General features: G+C 47.2%; 1 protein-coding gene across 1 annotated transcript; it reads right to left on the bottom strand.

Moving 5' to 3' along the window:
* Positions 1-2,216: 2,216 nt before the first annotated feature.
* On the bottom strand, positions 2,217-17,227 carry PGD (phosphogluconate dehydrogenase). The gene is made up of 13 exons (XM_043484807.1): positions 17,089-17,227; positions 16,419-16,494; positions 15,552-15,731; positions 13,951-14,016; positions 13,000-13,118; positions 10,933-11,002; positions 8,596-8,730; positions 6,561-6,750; positions 3,976-4,106; positions 3,582-3,715; positions 3,112-3,211; positions 2,846-2,968; positions 2,217-2,751 (listed from the first exon to the last, which is right to left on the bottom strand). The coding sequence occupies exons 1-13, from the start codon at positions 17,094-17,096 to the stop codon at positions 2,632-2,634; spliced, it is 1,452 nt and encodes a 483-aa protein (XP_043340742.1). The 5' UTR covers positions 17,097-17,227; the 3' UTR covers positions 2,217-2,631.
* Positions 17,228-17,510: the final 283 nt, after the last annotated feature.

Raw genomic sequence — 17,510 nt, 5'->3', positions numbered from 1 at the left:
ACACTGGCCACCTGATGAATGAAGAAGACAGACACCTCCACGTGGTCCCAGCCATGGAACCACCCCCCGCTTTCAAGTCTTCCTAGCTGAGGCCCCCAGACATTGTGGAACAGAGATAAGCCGTCACCCAGGTAGCCTTCCAAATTTCTGACTCTCAGGATATAAAAAAATGGTAGTTATGTTACACCGCGGAGTTTAGGATGGTTTGTTACACACTGGGCAGAAACTGGCACAGCGTATCCATTACTAGACAGTGAACATGTCTGTGCTAACATACATACTAAACATGGCATGTACATCCTGATGGTCTCTCTACCCCTCCTGAAAAGATGGCTTCCATCTGCCTCAAAGATGACAGCTGCAAATCCCCTGCCTAAAGCCTCTGCTGAGAGATCATGTCTGCTCCCTTGTTGGATCCATTTCTTTTTTTTTTTTCTCCTTCAATTGAAGTGTGATCGCTTTACAATATTGTGTTAAGTTTCTGCTATATAACATCGATCAGGTCTATGTGTGTGTATATATATCCCGACCCTCTTGAGCCTCCCTCCCTCCCCCGTATGTCTTTCCAATTAACTCCTTTCTGTCCCAAATAAAGCAGGAAGAAGCTGTGGCTGACATCATAATAGACCTACACGTGTTTTTTTTGCCAAGGGAGGCCCTTTGCCAGAACAGACCCCAGATTGTCCCCGCAGCAGGTGTGCTGGACAGACCCACCAGGCTGGGAGCAGAACCCGTCTGTGTCCACCTCCAACCACTTTTAATTAAGATTGTTCAACCACCTCACCTTCACCAGGAGGCAGGTCATAAAGAGTAGATCATAAATAGGATTCACTGTGTGGCAAACACTAATCCTCAAAAGAGTTTTGTGACACAGGTGCTATTATCATCTTTTTACAGACGAGGCAGCCCATAGGTACCGAGGTTAAGGATCAGAGTAACCGTGAATTAGTGGTGAATCTAAGGTATGGGCCCAGGCTCTAACCATTGGGCTGGGCTGCCTTTACTAGAGCTAATGTAAAGAGTTTTTTATCAATGTATTTTTCTAATAAGTCATGGTATATAAAATTCCTAAGGCATGAAATAATATATAGTAAAAAAAAAAAAAAACAAACACCCAGGCAAAGGACTCATATCATTTTAACAATAAAAACAGTTTCCTTTTATCTTGCCCTTCTTATGCCACAATGGGAACCTGGGAGCTTGTTAGAAATGCAGAATGTATACACAGGTATACCTGTGGCTGATTGGTGTTGATGTATGGCAAAAACCATCACAATATCGTGAAGTAATTATTCTCTAAAATAATTTTTAAAAAGAAATGCAGAATATGGGTTCCCCACCCCAGACCTGCTGACTCAGAGTCCACATCCTCCCACCCCCAACCCCCACCAAGCTCCACCCCTGGCAGGGTGGTGGTGGTGAAGGGGTTATATTAGTGGTATATTCAGTGAAGATCTGCTTAACTTACACACCTGAGCACACAGAGGTGCCCCGCCAAGAACTGTTTCAGGGCTGGTTTGTAAAGTGTATTCACCAGTAAATGCTGAGAAGTAACATTTGGTTTCTTCAGAAATACTACTGTGTCCAGGACAGGCACACCCTCAAGTGGTAATAATTACCATTACCAATAATTACAAATAATAATAATTACCATTTATGTAGGTGCTTATTATGTGTCAAGTGTTGTTCAGTTTTTACCAGGTGTATCTTCAAAATAGCCTTAAGAAGGCCAGAATTCTCTAGGCCAGAATACTGGAGTGGGTAGCCGTTACCTTCTCCAGGGGATCTTCCCAACCCAGGTCTCCCAAATTGCAGGCGGATTCTTTATCAGCTGGGCCACAAGGGAAGCTTCTTAAGGAGGCAGGTATGATTATTATCCCCATTTTACAAATGAGAAAACAGAGGCCAGAGATCTTAAATAATTTATTTGTCTTAAGTCATACAGCTAGGTGATAAGGTAGTTTACTCACTTCCTGACTATTTCCTCACCCTTCCCTCCAGTTAATCATTACCTAAATTTAGTGTTTAGTGGTATTGGTTTTTTGTTTTATTTTTTTTTAAAGAAAATAAGAAAATATTTAACAAGACTAAATAAAGGAAATAAACTAATTCAAATGTAATGAAATCAGGTGCACATCTTTCTGCCAGTGAGGCTGTGGCTTAGTGTGGATGAGGTAAGACTACTTAAAGAGTCTGGAGAAAAAGCATAAATACGATTTTTCGTGGATTTTTTTTTCTTTTATTAAGTAAAAGGAAAGGGAGTTCAGGTGTGTGATACAAAGGATCCAGTTTGATCAAATTCCACAAAACCCTTCCCCACCTTGAGGAGAGCTGCTGCCTCACTCACCCACAGGGGACATGCGGGGAACTCTGCCTCGGGGAGCTGGCTCACACTGTCTCGCACACACTCCACTCCTGCTCCGTCCCAAGAGGCGAGGGCAGAGGGCGTGCTGGTTCTCTCAGAACTACTTGACACATAGAGACTTGGGCCAACTCTTCAGAGGAGTTTCTTACAACACATGATATTTTAAAAGATCTGAGCAGAAAGTAGGGCAGAGGACCATGTAAGCAGTGCTGTGTGGCAAATGGAATGTCCCGGTCTTCGAAGTCATGGCTTGGAACAGAATCCCATCAGGCATTGTACGACGACGAGGACACGCTGCCCCCGTGGCCTGTCCAGTTGGTGTGGATGAACTGGCCCGGCTTGGCCAAGAGTTCATAGGTGTGCGCCCCGAAGTAGTCCCGCTGAGCCTGGAGAACAAGGGACAGGCTGGTTAGGACAGAGGCAGGCACGGGACTCTGGGCACCACCCAGGTGGATGTTCACCACCCACCCTAAAGCTTACCTGGATGAGGTTGGCCGGCAGCATCTCGTGTCTGTACCCGTCGTAGAAAGAGAGAGCAGTGGTGAAGCAGGGCATGGGAATGCCTGCCTGGACACCAGTACTGATGGCCCGCCGCCAGGAGTCCTGAGCCAGAAAAGCAAAGCCAGAAACTAGTAACTAGCTCTCAGAAAAGACAGACTTTCAGGCGTGTGTGAAGAAGCAAACACCCTTCAGAGCAAAACCCACTGAGACGAAACTCCCACACCACCCAGCTCTGGGCTACACACCTGGCAGTTTTCCATAGCTGACTTAAAGAAGTCATCCAGCAATAGATTCTGAAGTCCTGGGTTTCGATCAAACGCATCTTTTATCTTTCCCAGGAATACACTGAAATAACCAAGGGAGAGGAAGTCAATGAATCTCAAGTAGCAGGCTGATGGCCTGGCAGAAAGGAGAGGAAGTAACAGATACCCCAGCAAGCTATGAAGGCACCTGTCCTCCCGATCCCACCCCCAAAGCTTGCTGTACAGACCAGCAACACTGAAGCCCAGATCGCGAGCGGTCTGGGCAGACGGCACGACGGTGCACATGGAAGCACTTGAGACGGGGCAGTGTGGACACTCGCGTAACTGACACACAGGAAGAAGGTGAGGCGTGACACCTAAAGCTGCCTGGTTGCCAGCAAGGACTCCCTGTACAGCTCCAGGAAAGCCCTTCTGAGAGCGCCTGAGCCCCCGGAGCCCCCGCCGCCACTCACCTCCTGATGATGCAGCCCCCCCTCCACATGAGGGCAATACCGCCATAGTTGAGGGTCCAGCCAAATTCAGTGGCTGCCTGTCTTAGCAGCATGAAGCCCTGAGCGTAAGAGATGATCTTGGAAGCATAGAGGGCCTGAAGACGGACACCAAGACTCATCAGAGCTGCAGTCAGCACACGGATGCCCTATCCTCCCTGCCCCCTCCCCATTCCCCCCAGCAGCACAGATCCTGCTGCCTCATCCCCACCCCCAGCAGTGCAAGGACTACAGTTTAGGACAGGCTGCGGATCTGATCAAAGGGCAAGGCTGGACTGTCCCCCCTCCACGTGGCCTCAGGATGCTCTCCGGCAGCAGCCCCCTCCCCCACCTCACCCCCACGGGGCCTGCACCCCACCTTTCGAATGTCCTCCAGGAATGATTTCTTATCTCCTTCAAACGGGATATTCTGAGGCCCCTTCAGCTTTTTGCTGGCTTGGATCCTCTCGTCCTTCAGAGATGACAAGCATCTCGCAAAGACAGCTTCTCCTGCGTGGGGGGAGGGGGTAGATAATGTGTCACCAGTGTGCACACACAGAACGAGGAGGAGTGCTCCAGCCAGAGTGGTGAGGGGAGCAGAAGTGGAGCGCGACTTCAGTGTTACAAAGGGCTGGAAGTCTCAGCCTTAGGCCCCCAGAGTTAAAGCAAACTTTCCTAAGAAGCTCGAAACAGTTAATCTGAAAAGTAAAAGTCCAAGTCAGTCTTCCACATAAATGCTGGTATTCAACCACAAAGACCACCATGAAATTCAAAGGGGGCGCTTTAAGGGGAAAAACGAAGCAGCCAAATCACTATTATTACTATAAAATCACTATTAAGAATTAACTCAGTGTTGGTCCAACGGTAAAATTTGTTTCAGCTGGGAGGACTTTAATTTTTAAATGCTCACCAATGACTCAATTTATTTTCTTTTAAGCACTAATACCCATAACTCTGAAACAACCAGTACATTGAGAAGAAACACAGACTTCACCCTTCATAAAATTCCATTTTCTAATTCTTACAGTTTAATTTTTGGTATATCCATGATCATCGTTACAGTTTAACAGTTTTATTTCATTTGAGTAAAAAAATTTCAGTATAGTACTTTATCTTTTTGGTGAGGCAGGTGGCATAGAGGATCTTAGTTCCCTGACTGGGGATCAAACCCATGGTGCCTGCAGTGGAAGTGAACAGTCTTAACCACTGGACCTCCAGGGAATTCCCTCAGTATAGTATTTTAATATTAAGACCATTTGGTATCTTAAAAATCATCACTAATATTCACCCAATTGACAATTTGCAAAATTAGAATCACTGACCATTTTTCCCAACAGACAAAATGAAGTGAAACCTTTAGGAACTAACAGGGGACCTTGGTTTTGAGGAAAGGATTCTGGCCATAGACTTAAGAACGGGTGTCTCCCTGGCCCCGTCCGCCTCTCTGGGCTCTTGCACACACATGATGACTTAGCAGTCCTGGGTAGAGGCTTCGAAAGACAAAAGGCACAAGAAGGCAAGTGTGGTGTAACTGCAGGGTTGCTTAAAGATTAGACAGAAGACTCACTTCCCCATTAGTTCAGCAAGCAAGAATGGCACCTGGCCAGGGAGGAAGCTGCCTGCCATCCATAGGAAGGGACAAAGTCTCTGAAACATCCGAGCAGGACTCTCTTGAGGGCTGTAATACTCATATATTTGAGTCAATGATGAACGAACTGCTCTCAGTTACTGGTTCCATGATCCATCCCCGCCCCCGCCCACCTAGGATGGTATTCAGATTAGCTAAATAGCAGTCCACTTCCTTCTCTGCAGAGCTGGACTAACTGCTTCCCTCCTCACCAGGCCTGCAACCACCCTGTGAACAGTGAAGCGTAATTAACCAGGAAACCAAAGTTGGGGGAGATTAGGGAGGGAAAGGCAACCCGTGTCTGGAAGAGCCAACGTGTTGGGGAGCCACTCTGCCAGGAACAACAAACAACCTGTCATTAAACAGGCCAGAGCCTTCCTTCACTCTTCTTTTCAGTCTTGCCAGAATGTATCTATTTTATTCTTTTATATTTGTTTTTTTGCCACAGAGAAAGGCATGCGGGATCTTAGCTCCCCAATCAGGGATTGAACCTGTGCCCCCTGCGGTGGAAGTCCCTATTTTATTCTTAAAGAACCATCATGCAGTTCTGTTAATCCTCTTAGTATTTTTATCTCTGCTGATTATTTCCTTCTTTCTACATCTTTTTGAGTTTGATGCTTAGCTCATTAAGATAAAAAAACAAGGGTGGGAAGGATATAAGACAACTTCAGGATAGCAGTACTCTTCTAAAAGGAGAAGGAACTTAGGAAAGAAATATTAAAGGACTGGAAATGCATAAGTTATATTTTATTAGATAACTGAGAAAAAACCTTAGCAAAATAGTAAAAAATGTTGAGTACCTAAGATTTTATTATTGTGTGAACTGTTGTATGAAAAATTCCATTACAATTACCTTTCCTATTAAAAAGACCTTGAGTCACTGACTATAGTTAATTCACTAATGTTAAAATGATCCAGGGACTTCCCCAGCAGTCCAGTGATTAGGACTCAGCGCTTTCACTGCAGGGCCCCAGCTTCTGTCCCTGGTCAGGGAACTAAGATCCACAAGCTGAGCAGTGCAGCCAAAAAAATAATAATAATAATAATACTCAAAGTCAAACTGCAAAAGACAGACAGTGATTCTGGAATTCATTTCAAAGCTCACATGACTGGCAGAAGGATTACAAAGAGATTCAAAGGCAGCTTCAGCCTCTCTCTCACACTGTAAATTTACGCAAATGCAGGAAGAGCAGACTGCACCTGGAAAGCTGACGAGGGTTGAACAGGTGCTCGGAAAGAGCTGCTAACTCTCAGTGGCCAGGCTATACTAACACTCCAGAAGGACATCAGGATCAAAATCATGAGACAGAACGGTTCAGTCAAAAGCTAAGCGTTACCGATGAGGGTGACAGGCACGCCGTACTCCAGGGCGGAGATGGCGGTCCACTTCCCGGTGCCCTTCTGCCCCGCGCTGTCCCTGATCTTTGGCAGCAGGTGTTTGCCATCAGCATCTTGGAACTTGAGAATACTGGCTGTGATTTCAATCAGGAATGAGTCCAGCTCTGTCTTATTCCATTCCTCAAAGGCCTGTGTGCAAGACATGAAAGAAAACAATGTGAAAGAAACCAAGATTATACAGGAGACACTCCCTTAATGGACTCATCCTTCTCCCCTGTCAATACTGACAGATGCTCACAACCTGCTCAACACCTGAAGCTAACCGGCTCCTCTCCAGGACACCCGAACACTTCTCTCACCAGCTGAGTTTTATGTTGAGAGGCAGCTGCTCTGATTGCAGCCTGTTGATGCTGGTCTTCTGATCACCAGACTGTGCTTCCCTGAGCCGGGTGTACCCTCACCTCGCATGGGTCTCCGTACAGTCACCTTTCTCCATCAGTCGATCCAGAGAGCGGCCTCATACATCCCTTTACTTTTCTTTACAATAATGATCATGAACTAGCTTTTTATAATCAGTCATTATTGTCTGTCTTCTCAAGATCCATGAGGGCAAGGACTTTGGTTTTTTCCACTAATATGTTCCCAACATAGAAGAGTGCCTGGCATATAATATAGCACTTATATTATGTAAACAAATTAAATATGAACACACACAAAAAAGTAATGTTTCTATGAAAACTAAGTCATTGTTTTTGAAAGAACAATAAAGAAAAATCAGTAAAACAAGGTAAATGGGGATGACACACATTTAAAAGTTAGGAGGGAAAAAAAATAAAAATTAGGAGCAAAAAAATGTAGAGAATCTGGAAGGATTCTGCACTGTGTGCCTTGCAAGTAAGCGTCTTTCAATCATGTTCCACTGGAAATAACTGAAAGGATGAACTCTAGATGAGAAGGCTGACTAGAATGCTGATCAGCATGGCCATACTTAAAAGGACCCAAGTCTCATAAAATGATGGGTGAATGAACTCTTGAACATACCTTCCGATATTTTTGGGGGGGCTGCACTGTAAAGTATGTGGGGTCTTAGTTCTCCAACCAGGGATGAAACCCATGTCCTCTGCAGTGGAAGCTCAGAATAGGGGACTTCATTGGCAGTCCAGTAGTTAAGACTTCCACTGGTCAGGGAAATAAGATCCCACCTGTTATGCAGCCAAAAAATAAATGTTTGCCTATTTAATGATGCTGAAGTATCCAAAGAGTACTAACACCTGCAGTTTACTTTGAAGTATACATTTCAAATATATATAAGAAATATATTTATTTATATAAAACTAATAGAGGGATGGACAGATACTCAATAAAGCAAGTACTTAATATAGTAAAATGTTAATGGTATAGTCTAGGTTGTGTGTATGTAAGTGATCACGCATTCTTTCAGTTGTCTTATATGTTTGAACACTTTCATAATAAAATGTTGGGGGAGACACTTGTTTCCATCTCTAACTTTTTAATTAACTGTCAGCCAGTCCCACCTTGATCAGAAAAGCAGGCTTCTGCTGCTCCTCCCATGAGGGACCCTACAGTTGAGTGACACTGGCCTGACACACCATCAGGTCCCTGGTGGGGGTGGTGATTACCATCAAGAGCCCCTGGCTGAGTGATCGGCTGTTAAGATTTTATGATCCTATTACTGAGAGCAGCCCTTGAATTAGGCTGAGTCCAGCCAGGCCACCAGAATGACCAAGAGAAAAAGAATGAGCAAAGATTTATTGCTACCACCCATGGGGCTTCCCAGGTGGTGCTAGTGGTAAAAAAAAAAAAAAAAATCCACCTGCCAATGCAGGAGATGTGGATTAGATCCCTGGGTCGGGAAGATCCCCTGGAGAAGGAAGTGGCAACCCACTCCAGTATTCCTGCCTGGAGAATCCCATGGACAGAGGAGCCTTGTGGGCTATAGAGTCCATGGGGTTACCAAGAGTCAGACATGACTGAGCATGCAGCACTCCCGCCCTGCCCCCTGCCCAGGCTCACCTTGGCCATCTCCTGGTGCCCCATGCCCAGGATGTCCTTCATCAGGTGGTAGGCCTCACAGATGAGCTGCATGTCCCCGTACTCTATGCCGTTGTGCACCATCTTCACAAAGTGTCCTGCACCCTCGTCCCCCACCTGTTAGAGCCACAAGCCAGGAGGCCTTCAGGGGTCCACAAATCACCAGAGGAGCCTGTGCCCAATTCTTTGGCCAGGCTCCCTCCCCAGACAAAAAAATGAAGATGTATCTACAGTATTTTCAACCGCAAGGGAAAACGAGCTGGTCAGTTAAACCACTTGTACTTCAAACAATATAGAAAGGTTCTGTAGTTGTAATGGCCGCTGAGGGGTAAGGAGACCTCAGATGCAAGGTCTGGCCCTCAACCATGTAAGCCCAGAAATATGTTCTCGCCAGGGTGCCAGAGTGGACAAGGTACTGATGTATAATAAAGCCAGCAAGGTTTTAAAACCACAATACCACTCTGTGAATTTATGATGAGAAATTTAACTTAGTGTATCTTAGTGGCGACCAGTGTTAGTCCAAGCGACACCCTCCTCTGTCCCTGTGGACAAGCCACATGGGAAGCCAGAGTACCTGAAAACTGGCTGGAGGGCAAGGAGTCTGGACAAGGAGCGTGACGGGGCATCAGACTGGACAGTCAGGTGCTGCCATCTCCAGGCCAGGGACGTGCTGGGACATGCCTGCCCATGGACAGTGCTGGTGGCCCAAGCGGTATCCCCGCAGTCGCACAGCCGGGAGGAATGCTGTCCCAGGTCACCCTTAGACAGAAGCTTCCTCCACCCACGTTACCACTGCTGACCTACCCCCTCCTGGTTTTGACACTTTGGCCGTTAAATAACATGGCTAATAACACCTTGCTTCACCCCTTCCTTCCTGTAACTTCAGTACTGAACTAAGGGGTGCCCACTTTTAGTGTCTAGACCAACTTTTTCAATAACCTAAGGGTAGGGCTTGGGGCTATGGAAAGTCAACCAGAGTTGACCAAGATACACAAGCAAGTACTGTTATTTTCTCCATGGTTATGTCCTAAATGTATCTAAAAAAAAGTTACTGCCACTGTACCTTCATTTTTACTGTAGCAATTTATTCAAGGAACAAACTCCCTTCCCAATCCTCCACACTTGTGAGGAAGTTACTCAGTCCTCTGAATCACAGCACCAGCCCCTCTTGACATAAGGGGTTGACCGACCTCAGTGACCACGGGGTTAAAGTGTGAGGGCAGCTTAGTCACCAGGCCCTGTCAGGCCTGGGCATGGGGAGGACCCGTTATTCCCTTAAGTCCTTGTTTCATCCCTATCTTTTATCTCATGTAAAACAAAACATCATAAAAATGGTACGTAGAATAAAATTCCAGGGGATTAGGAGCTAAAGCGATTTTGGAGGTCACCCAGCCCAACCCCCATATTTGACAAATGAGAACACTGAAGCCCATGGAAGACAGTGACTGAAGCCCATGGAAGACAGTGACTGAAGCCCAGGGGACCCAGTGACTGAAGCCCATGGAAGACAGTGACTGAGGCCCAGGGAACACAGTGACCGATGATCATGGAGCACAGTGACTGAAGACCATGGAACACAGTAACTAAAGCCCAGAGGACACAGTGGCTGAAGCCCAGGGAACACAGTGACCACCTAATGTCACAGTTCTAGTTAGTGGGGAGCCAGCATGACAACTCAGGTGTCCCCAGCCCAGTGCTCTTTTCATTGATGGGATGGACTGAAGCTGTAACAAGAGACAATGTATTTTGTTCATAACACAAAATATAGGAAGGGGCCTTGGCCTCTGTCACATTCAGTGAGGGCAAAAAGCTGCAGCTTTTCTGTGCTAATCTAGCACAGAGTACCCATCCCAGAAGCAAACTCCACATTTGATTCTGACATTCTTTTGTTTTTGGCTGTGCAGCTTATGGGATCTTAGTTCCCTAACCAGGGACTGAACCCAGGCCATGGCAGTGAGATTGTGAAGTCCTAACCACTGGACCGCCAGGGAATTCCCTTGGCATTCTTTCTTTAGCCATGAAGTAATATGACTAAAAAATCTTAGTTCACCTTGTCTTTCCCGTTCCTTTTTTAAGGAATCCCTATTTTAGATTAATTGAGAAGGGCTGCTTTTAATATCAACCAAAAAAAAAAATCAACCTCCAGTTATGAATATTAAGATACAAGGAATGTGCAATAGGCACATTTTAGACACCAGCTACGCTAGTGACTTAAAAGATTGAGGCGCTCATGTGACAAAGCAAACCACCGGGCCTGCAGTGATCCTCTGCACACTCTGCCCATGGTGCCAACCGGCTCAAGAGGGGCCCAGAACCTACCCAGTCACAGCAGGGTTCTCCCGTCCCCACTTTGGCGGCGATGCCTTGGAAGATGGCCTTGATGTGGGGCCTGCGGGAGGGAAGCGCGTGGTTCAGCTGCCAAGAACAGAAGGGCTGAGGGCTCCCTTAAGTTCTCAAGGACGGCCCCTCCCACCCAATTTTTCCTTTCTAATGGGAGGTGGAAGTGCCCTTGAAAAAGTAATGAATAAGCTAAGTCCTCAAGGTAAGCCAGTTGGAGGCTGCGGACTATCTGGTTTGAGGTAAGAGACAAAAAGCCTGGGCGGAAGGGTCAGCAAAGCCCCAAGAGTAACTTCTGTGCATCTCAGAAGACACTGCGATCCCTGCCGTTCCCACAGAGCCTTCTATTGTCTGGAATGATGTTATCACTGACGGCAGGACCCTGGACAGACAGAACCCGGAAGTGCTTTTAAGAGCTGCACTCCTTATCGTTCGGAGAAAAAGCAGCTGCTCTGCACTCCTTGCACGCCTCCTGTAACTCCTGACGCCTTTTCCTTCTGTTCTCCTCACTGCTGACCAATACAGGCTCCTTCACAGAAGGGATTCGGTGAAGACACAAAACCTGAGAGCGCTGCAAAGGATGAGGGGCCGAGGCAGCTCCACTGTAACCCTTCAGAGCTTCCCTGGACTTTGACTCACTTCTTCAGGTAAAAGTACCATTTCTGCTCCTGACGGACCAGTCAGGAAAATGTATTCATGGGAACTGGAGCACTCATGAATGTCTGTGTATAGCACTTTCGTGTGTATTGTCTGCAATTCTAACAGCCCCCACTGGGCAGTACCCAAGGTAAATTTTTTCAAGCTTTTGAGAAGCAGGAAGGCCTCTGCTTCTAGATGTTAACATATTGAAGAGAATCATTAGGGAAAGATTGAAGGCAGGAGGAGAAGAGGACGACAGAGGATGAGATGGTTGGATGACATCACCAACTCGACGGACATGAGCGAGCAAGCTCTGGGAGTTGGTGATGGACAAGGAAGCCTGGCGTGCTGCAGTCCATAGGGTCCCAAAGAGTGGGAAATGACTGAGCGAATGAACTAACTAACTAATCATTAGGGGAGTAATTAAAAGAATAATCTTCCCCAATAAACCCCTCATCTCTGGGGACTGGATTTGATCACTCCTTTTTTAATAAATTCTTTTTAACTTTTTTTTCTCCAAGCCTCAAAGCATGTGGGATCTTAGTTTCCCAAACAGGGACTGAACCCATGCACCCTACAATAGAAGCTCAGAGTCTTAACCATAAGACCACCAGGGAAGTCCCACAATCATGTCTTACTTTATTGCCTAGTATAAGTCTAGAATATTTGGAAACCAAACTCATTCAAAAAAGCACATTACCTGTCCATGTCTCCCTTACAGGGATCCTTCCTTTTCTATTTCTTTCTCTTCTGCTCCATCTATTATTCTCTATCTGGCTTTCTCTTTTCCTGCAGCCTCAGCAGTGGTATTTCCCTCAGTCTAAGTTACATATAACTAATTACTTGCATCTTTTCATTTTAATCCTCTACCCGGCTTATCACCGCAACCCTTCTGTCTCATACAGCCCACCTGTTACATCATCACCAGAGCACCTCCCTTCCGGCCGACTACCCGTCCCCTTACACACAGCACAGTGAGCAATGTAAAATTCGTTTCTTCCTTAGTTAAGGAAAAATTCTCTACCTGGTTTCCAGGGAACGGAAGAGGCCCCATCTGACTGCCATTACTCAGTGATTAACTATACCTGAGCTGAAGAGGCAAATCTTACTCCTAAGTCCAGACAGTGCATTATCTGAGCTGCCTTCTTAAAGCCTCTGAACCCTTAAAGCCTACTTAGAACTTCCAATATTGGTACTGGAGAAAATAACAGAGAAAAAAAGGAAAAGAGAAACAAGACACACACATTACATCAAAGCAACAAAATTTATAGATAAAAGACTGTGTCCAGTGTCTCCCATGTCCATCACTCAGACTGCACAGAGGAAAGTGTGTGGCAGGGCTGACCTCCACCCACTGATCTCCAGGTCCAGGCTCCCTGTGCCCACGCAGGTGGTGCCTGTGGTACTTACCAGGCCTCCTTGTTCCCTCCGGGCATAAGCGACGGGCCATACCGGGCCCCGTCCTCTCCACCGCTAACTCCGCTCCCCACAAACAAGATGCCCTTCTCCTTGAGGTCTCGACACCGTCTCTACAGGAAAGAAAAAGAATTTCATCATATTTCCTAAAATCAGTTTCTCCCACCATATGAGACAGGTATGGACATCCCACATTTGACTTCAGTGACCCAAGAATCCAAGAATAACCTGGCCATTCAAGATACTTAATTCCCTCAGTTTGGGAACTTAAAAAAATCCATGGACGTTTAAGATAGCTACCCAAAGGGAGGGCTTCCCTCGTAGCTCAGTTGGTAAAGAATGTGCCTGCAATGCAGGAGACCCAGGCTCGATTCCTGAATTGGGAAGATCCCCTGGAGAAGGAACTGGCAACCAACTCCAGTATTCTTGCCCAGAGAATCCCCATGGACAGAGGACTGTAGCCTGGTAGACTACAGTCCATGGGGTTGCAGGAGTCGGACACGACTCAACCCAACAGGAAGTAATAAAGCCAAACATATATTCTCACCTTACAGACCTTGTACAATAAGACTCAATGATGAGGTGGTTTAATACAAGCATGACTTATGGCCATTTGGCACTTAGCTTGTACCGGGACTTTCCCAGCACATGAAACCATTAGAGCAGCAGTCCTCACCCACACTGCCCAGTGATGTATCACGTACTGGTGGAGAGAAAGGCAACATGAGCATAAACGCCCAGCTTGCCGAGTCTAAGTAGCAGTCATCCTTCTGAGTTACACGTGTGACCGGTGAGAACCTCATCCATCAGGTATGTCTTGATGGCCAGTCCCCAAAGAATCAACACCACAGAAGGATGTCCACTCTCCCCTTACATGTGCAGTGCTGCTACTTTTTTCTAAAATGTTCCCAGAACCTGGAAGAACGTGGACTGAGGAACACTCACCATGGTATCCCTGTATTCAGAATTTCCTCCATCAATGATGATATCACCAACGTCTAGCAAAGGTACCTGTTAACCAGATACCAGCATTAAGGCAAAGAAATGAAAGACGAAAATGAACATACCTTGACCAGTTAAAACAAACAAGAATTTATCCCAAATAAACCCAGCCTGAAAGTGTGTGTGTGTATAAAGTTTAACTTTCAACAATCCTCTCTGAGGCTAGAGCTGAAAGTCAAAGTGTCAATCACTCAGTCATGTCTGACTCTTTTGCAAACCCTTGGACTGTAGCCCACCAGGCTCCTCTGTGCATGGAATTCTCCAGGCAAGAATACTGGAGCAGTTTGCCATTTCCTTCTCCGGGTGATCTTCCCAACCTAGAGAGAGAACCCGGGTCTTGCACACTGCTGGCAGATTCTTTGCTGTCTGGCCACCAGGCCAGGGAAACCCTATTTGAAAGCTTAGGGATAGCAAGCAAACCCAGTCAGAACTCTCCACAACTGAAATGATTCTTTTTAACTAAGAGTTTTACAACAAACAAATCCTACTTGGAAAATTTTATATTTCCAATGGGTAACACCTGTCTAATTTATATTCCTAGATTGGATTAGTTTTAAAAGATCTATAAAATCTCTGTCTGCAACAGAGTGTGGGTCCAGTAAATATCTAATAGTTTGGTAAATGAATAAATGATTTGATCACCACCATTTTAAGATGGCAGAAAAAGACCAGGCATTGAACAAGAATATCTTCCTATGGCTCACCAACTAAGCTGGCTTTATCATTCAATCTCCCCCAACAAGGGAGATTCATTATTCAACCTCCCCTACAAGGCTCCAGTTTATATTACTTAATACTGTCCTGTGCTGAAGAGTGGACTTCCATGGTGGCTCAGATGGTAAAGAATCTGCCTCCAATGCAGGAGACCCAGGTTCGATCCCTAGGTCAGGAAGACCCCCTGGAGAAGGGAATAGCTACCCACTTCAGTATTCTTGCCTGGAGAACTCCATAGACAGAGGAGCCTGGTGGGTTACAGGCCAGGGGTTCGCAAAGAGTCAGATACAACTGAGTGACTCTCTCTCTCACACACACACACTGAAGAGTACTCTGCAATTTTCCAGTTCATTCTGTCTGAACTAGTCCTGGGCAGCCTGACATCTTACTACACAAAAAATCTGGTGTCATTTATCACAACGGTCTTCTTTTCTAGGTCATTTTTCTTTTTTAACAGAGGCATAGTGGAATCTTAACCACTGGACCGCTAGGGAAGTCCCAGAACTGTAAGTTTTTTTGAACATCAAAGATAGAGTTCACTGAAATTACTGATATCTCTATTCTGGTTGATAATGAAGTCTTACTGACATGTCTCTTGGTGGCCTCAGAATTTTATATACAAAGAATTATTACCACCCAAGGATATACTGTTACTTAATTAGCGCCAATCAAGTTAAACACCACTGAGTCATTAAAGCAGCAGTTTTGTCAGAAGTGAGCACATTGCATCCAGAAACTGAAAAGGGACAAAAGTTCTTAACTAAAAAGCAGTGAAAGAGCTAAAGGAAGTCCTGTCAGATAAGTGGCAGCTGGGGAAGAGCTGGCCTCACCAGTTTCTCAATGAAATCATCGACAGCCTGACCAGCCTTCACAAGCAGGATGATCCGCCGTGGCTTCTTCAGCTTGGACACCATTTCCTCCAAGGAGTGAGCGCCAAGCACCTTGGTGCCCTTCGCCTCATTGGCCAAGAAGTCATCAACTTTGGAGACTGTCCTATTAAAAGCACAGACCTAGAAAGACAAGGGGCCTGATTAGGAGATCTAGGACACAGAAGACCTTCAGACTGAGGATCAAGGGACAATGGGTTTCTACACAGCCCAAGGTTTTGGGGAGGGAGGACCCTGATTCTAACTTTTCTCCACCCAAGTGCTGATGGATCACCGTCAAGTTAACTATAACAGGATAAAAAAGCAAAGGACTGGATATAAGCAAAGGTCAACTGCCCGTAACATATCGGGCCAGAGCCTGTCACTATTTGGTTAGGACTTAAATCTGGGAACCAGCTAGTTCCAGACTGTTACCTTTTGTCACTGATAATCCTTGTATCTAAGCCAGTTTAGTACTCACACCTGAACTTTTCTCCAGATCCCATTAGGCAATAAATTTAGAGATCTACACTTTGGGAGGGACTTCTCCTCCTCAGGAGAGGGGCAGGTTTACTCAAGGCCACAAACCTTACAGAATGGGCAGATCCCTTCAGCAGGACTCCTTTCTGAGAGGACTGTGAAGTCGGCCCTCCCACCCCCACATGTAAAGTGGGCCTTCTCTCTCTCGCAAAAATGTTAAGCAACAACAGAGCACCCAGCAAGAGAACCACGGTTCCAGGTTACAGGGGATCTTCCAAATCAGAACAGTCCCCCACACTCAGGCTAAGGCATGGAGGACCCCAAGGGAAGAGTGTGCCCCTCCCCACTTACCACAAAGCCATGGTCATTCATGTTCAAAATTAAGTTCTGGCCCATGACAGCCAATCCAATTAGGGCAATGTCAGCTCTGAAAGAGGGGAAGAGGAACAAAGGAAACTGTGTCAGTTGCACTTAATTCATCACAACGCAGAGTTTTCCAGCTTTTGATACAATTAACAACTCGTTTTAACGTTCCTCTAGCCCACTCCTCCCTGTTGCACTTTAAACGCCGGGGTTGCAGCCTTCAGGCCACCCCCCCTCTACCACTTCGCCGGTCCCTAAGTTCTCCTGGACCAACGACACATGCACGAGGAGGGGGTTCACAGCACGGAGTCTTTTCTGCGCTACGGCCGAGCTGGTGATGACGCGTCCGAGGCCTTCCGTCTCCGCAGCCGGGCCGTCCAGGGACCCGAGCTGCCCTCGGCCACGCCTGTCCCCTCCTCTCTCTCCTTTCCTAGGAACGGGATCCGCCCGCGTCGCCGCGAGGGGCAGAGGGGCTGGGTCCCAGGAAAGGCGAGGCCGCGGGGCTGACAATGGGGTCCGGCGCTTCTCTGGAGGTCCCGGGCTCCGGGCGCCACGAGGCCGGGCTCTGGAGACCCCCGGGGCGAGGCGACGTCGGGGACGGCTCCGGTGTCCGCGGTGGCCCCTGGAAAGTCCCCTAGCCACCCGGGGGGTCACTCACTGGGCCATGGCGGCGACGGCGGCGACGGCAGAGCGGACTGGAGCAATCAGACCCGAAGTGCAGGGAGAGCACGGCGAGGATGATCCGGGCTGAGTCCCAATCCGGCTCGCCCCGGGAGGCTCGGGGCCGCGGCTTTCCAGCGCTGGCCAATCGGAAGGACGGGGCGGAGTCTTGATGCCACGCCATTGGTCCGGCCCGGTGCCTGTTAGACCACCTGAGGAAAGTAGGCCCGCCCACTCCTAGGGCTGGTTCAGGAGAGCGCCGAGCACATCGATGACACCTCCTGCTCGCCCGCGGGGGCGTGGCTCGGGCAGGGGGCGCGGGTCCCGGGCAAAGGACACGTAGCGCATGAGTTCTTCTCCGAGCCTCGGTCCGGAAGAGTGATGGCTCACGTCGGGCCGCGCTTTCCAGTGTAGTGGGCG

This window comes from Cervus canadensis, chromosome 13, assembly GCF_019320065.1.
Source record: "Cervus canadensis isolate Bull #8, Minnesota chromosome 13, ASM1932006v1, whole genome shotgun sequence".
Lineage (NCBI taxonomy): Eukaryota > Metazoa > Chordata > Mammalia > Artiodactyla > Cervidae > Cervus > Cervus canadensis.
This window is presented reverse-complemented; position numbering and strand designations above follow the sequence as displayed.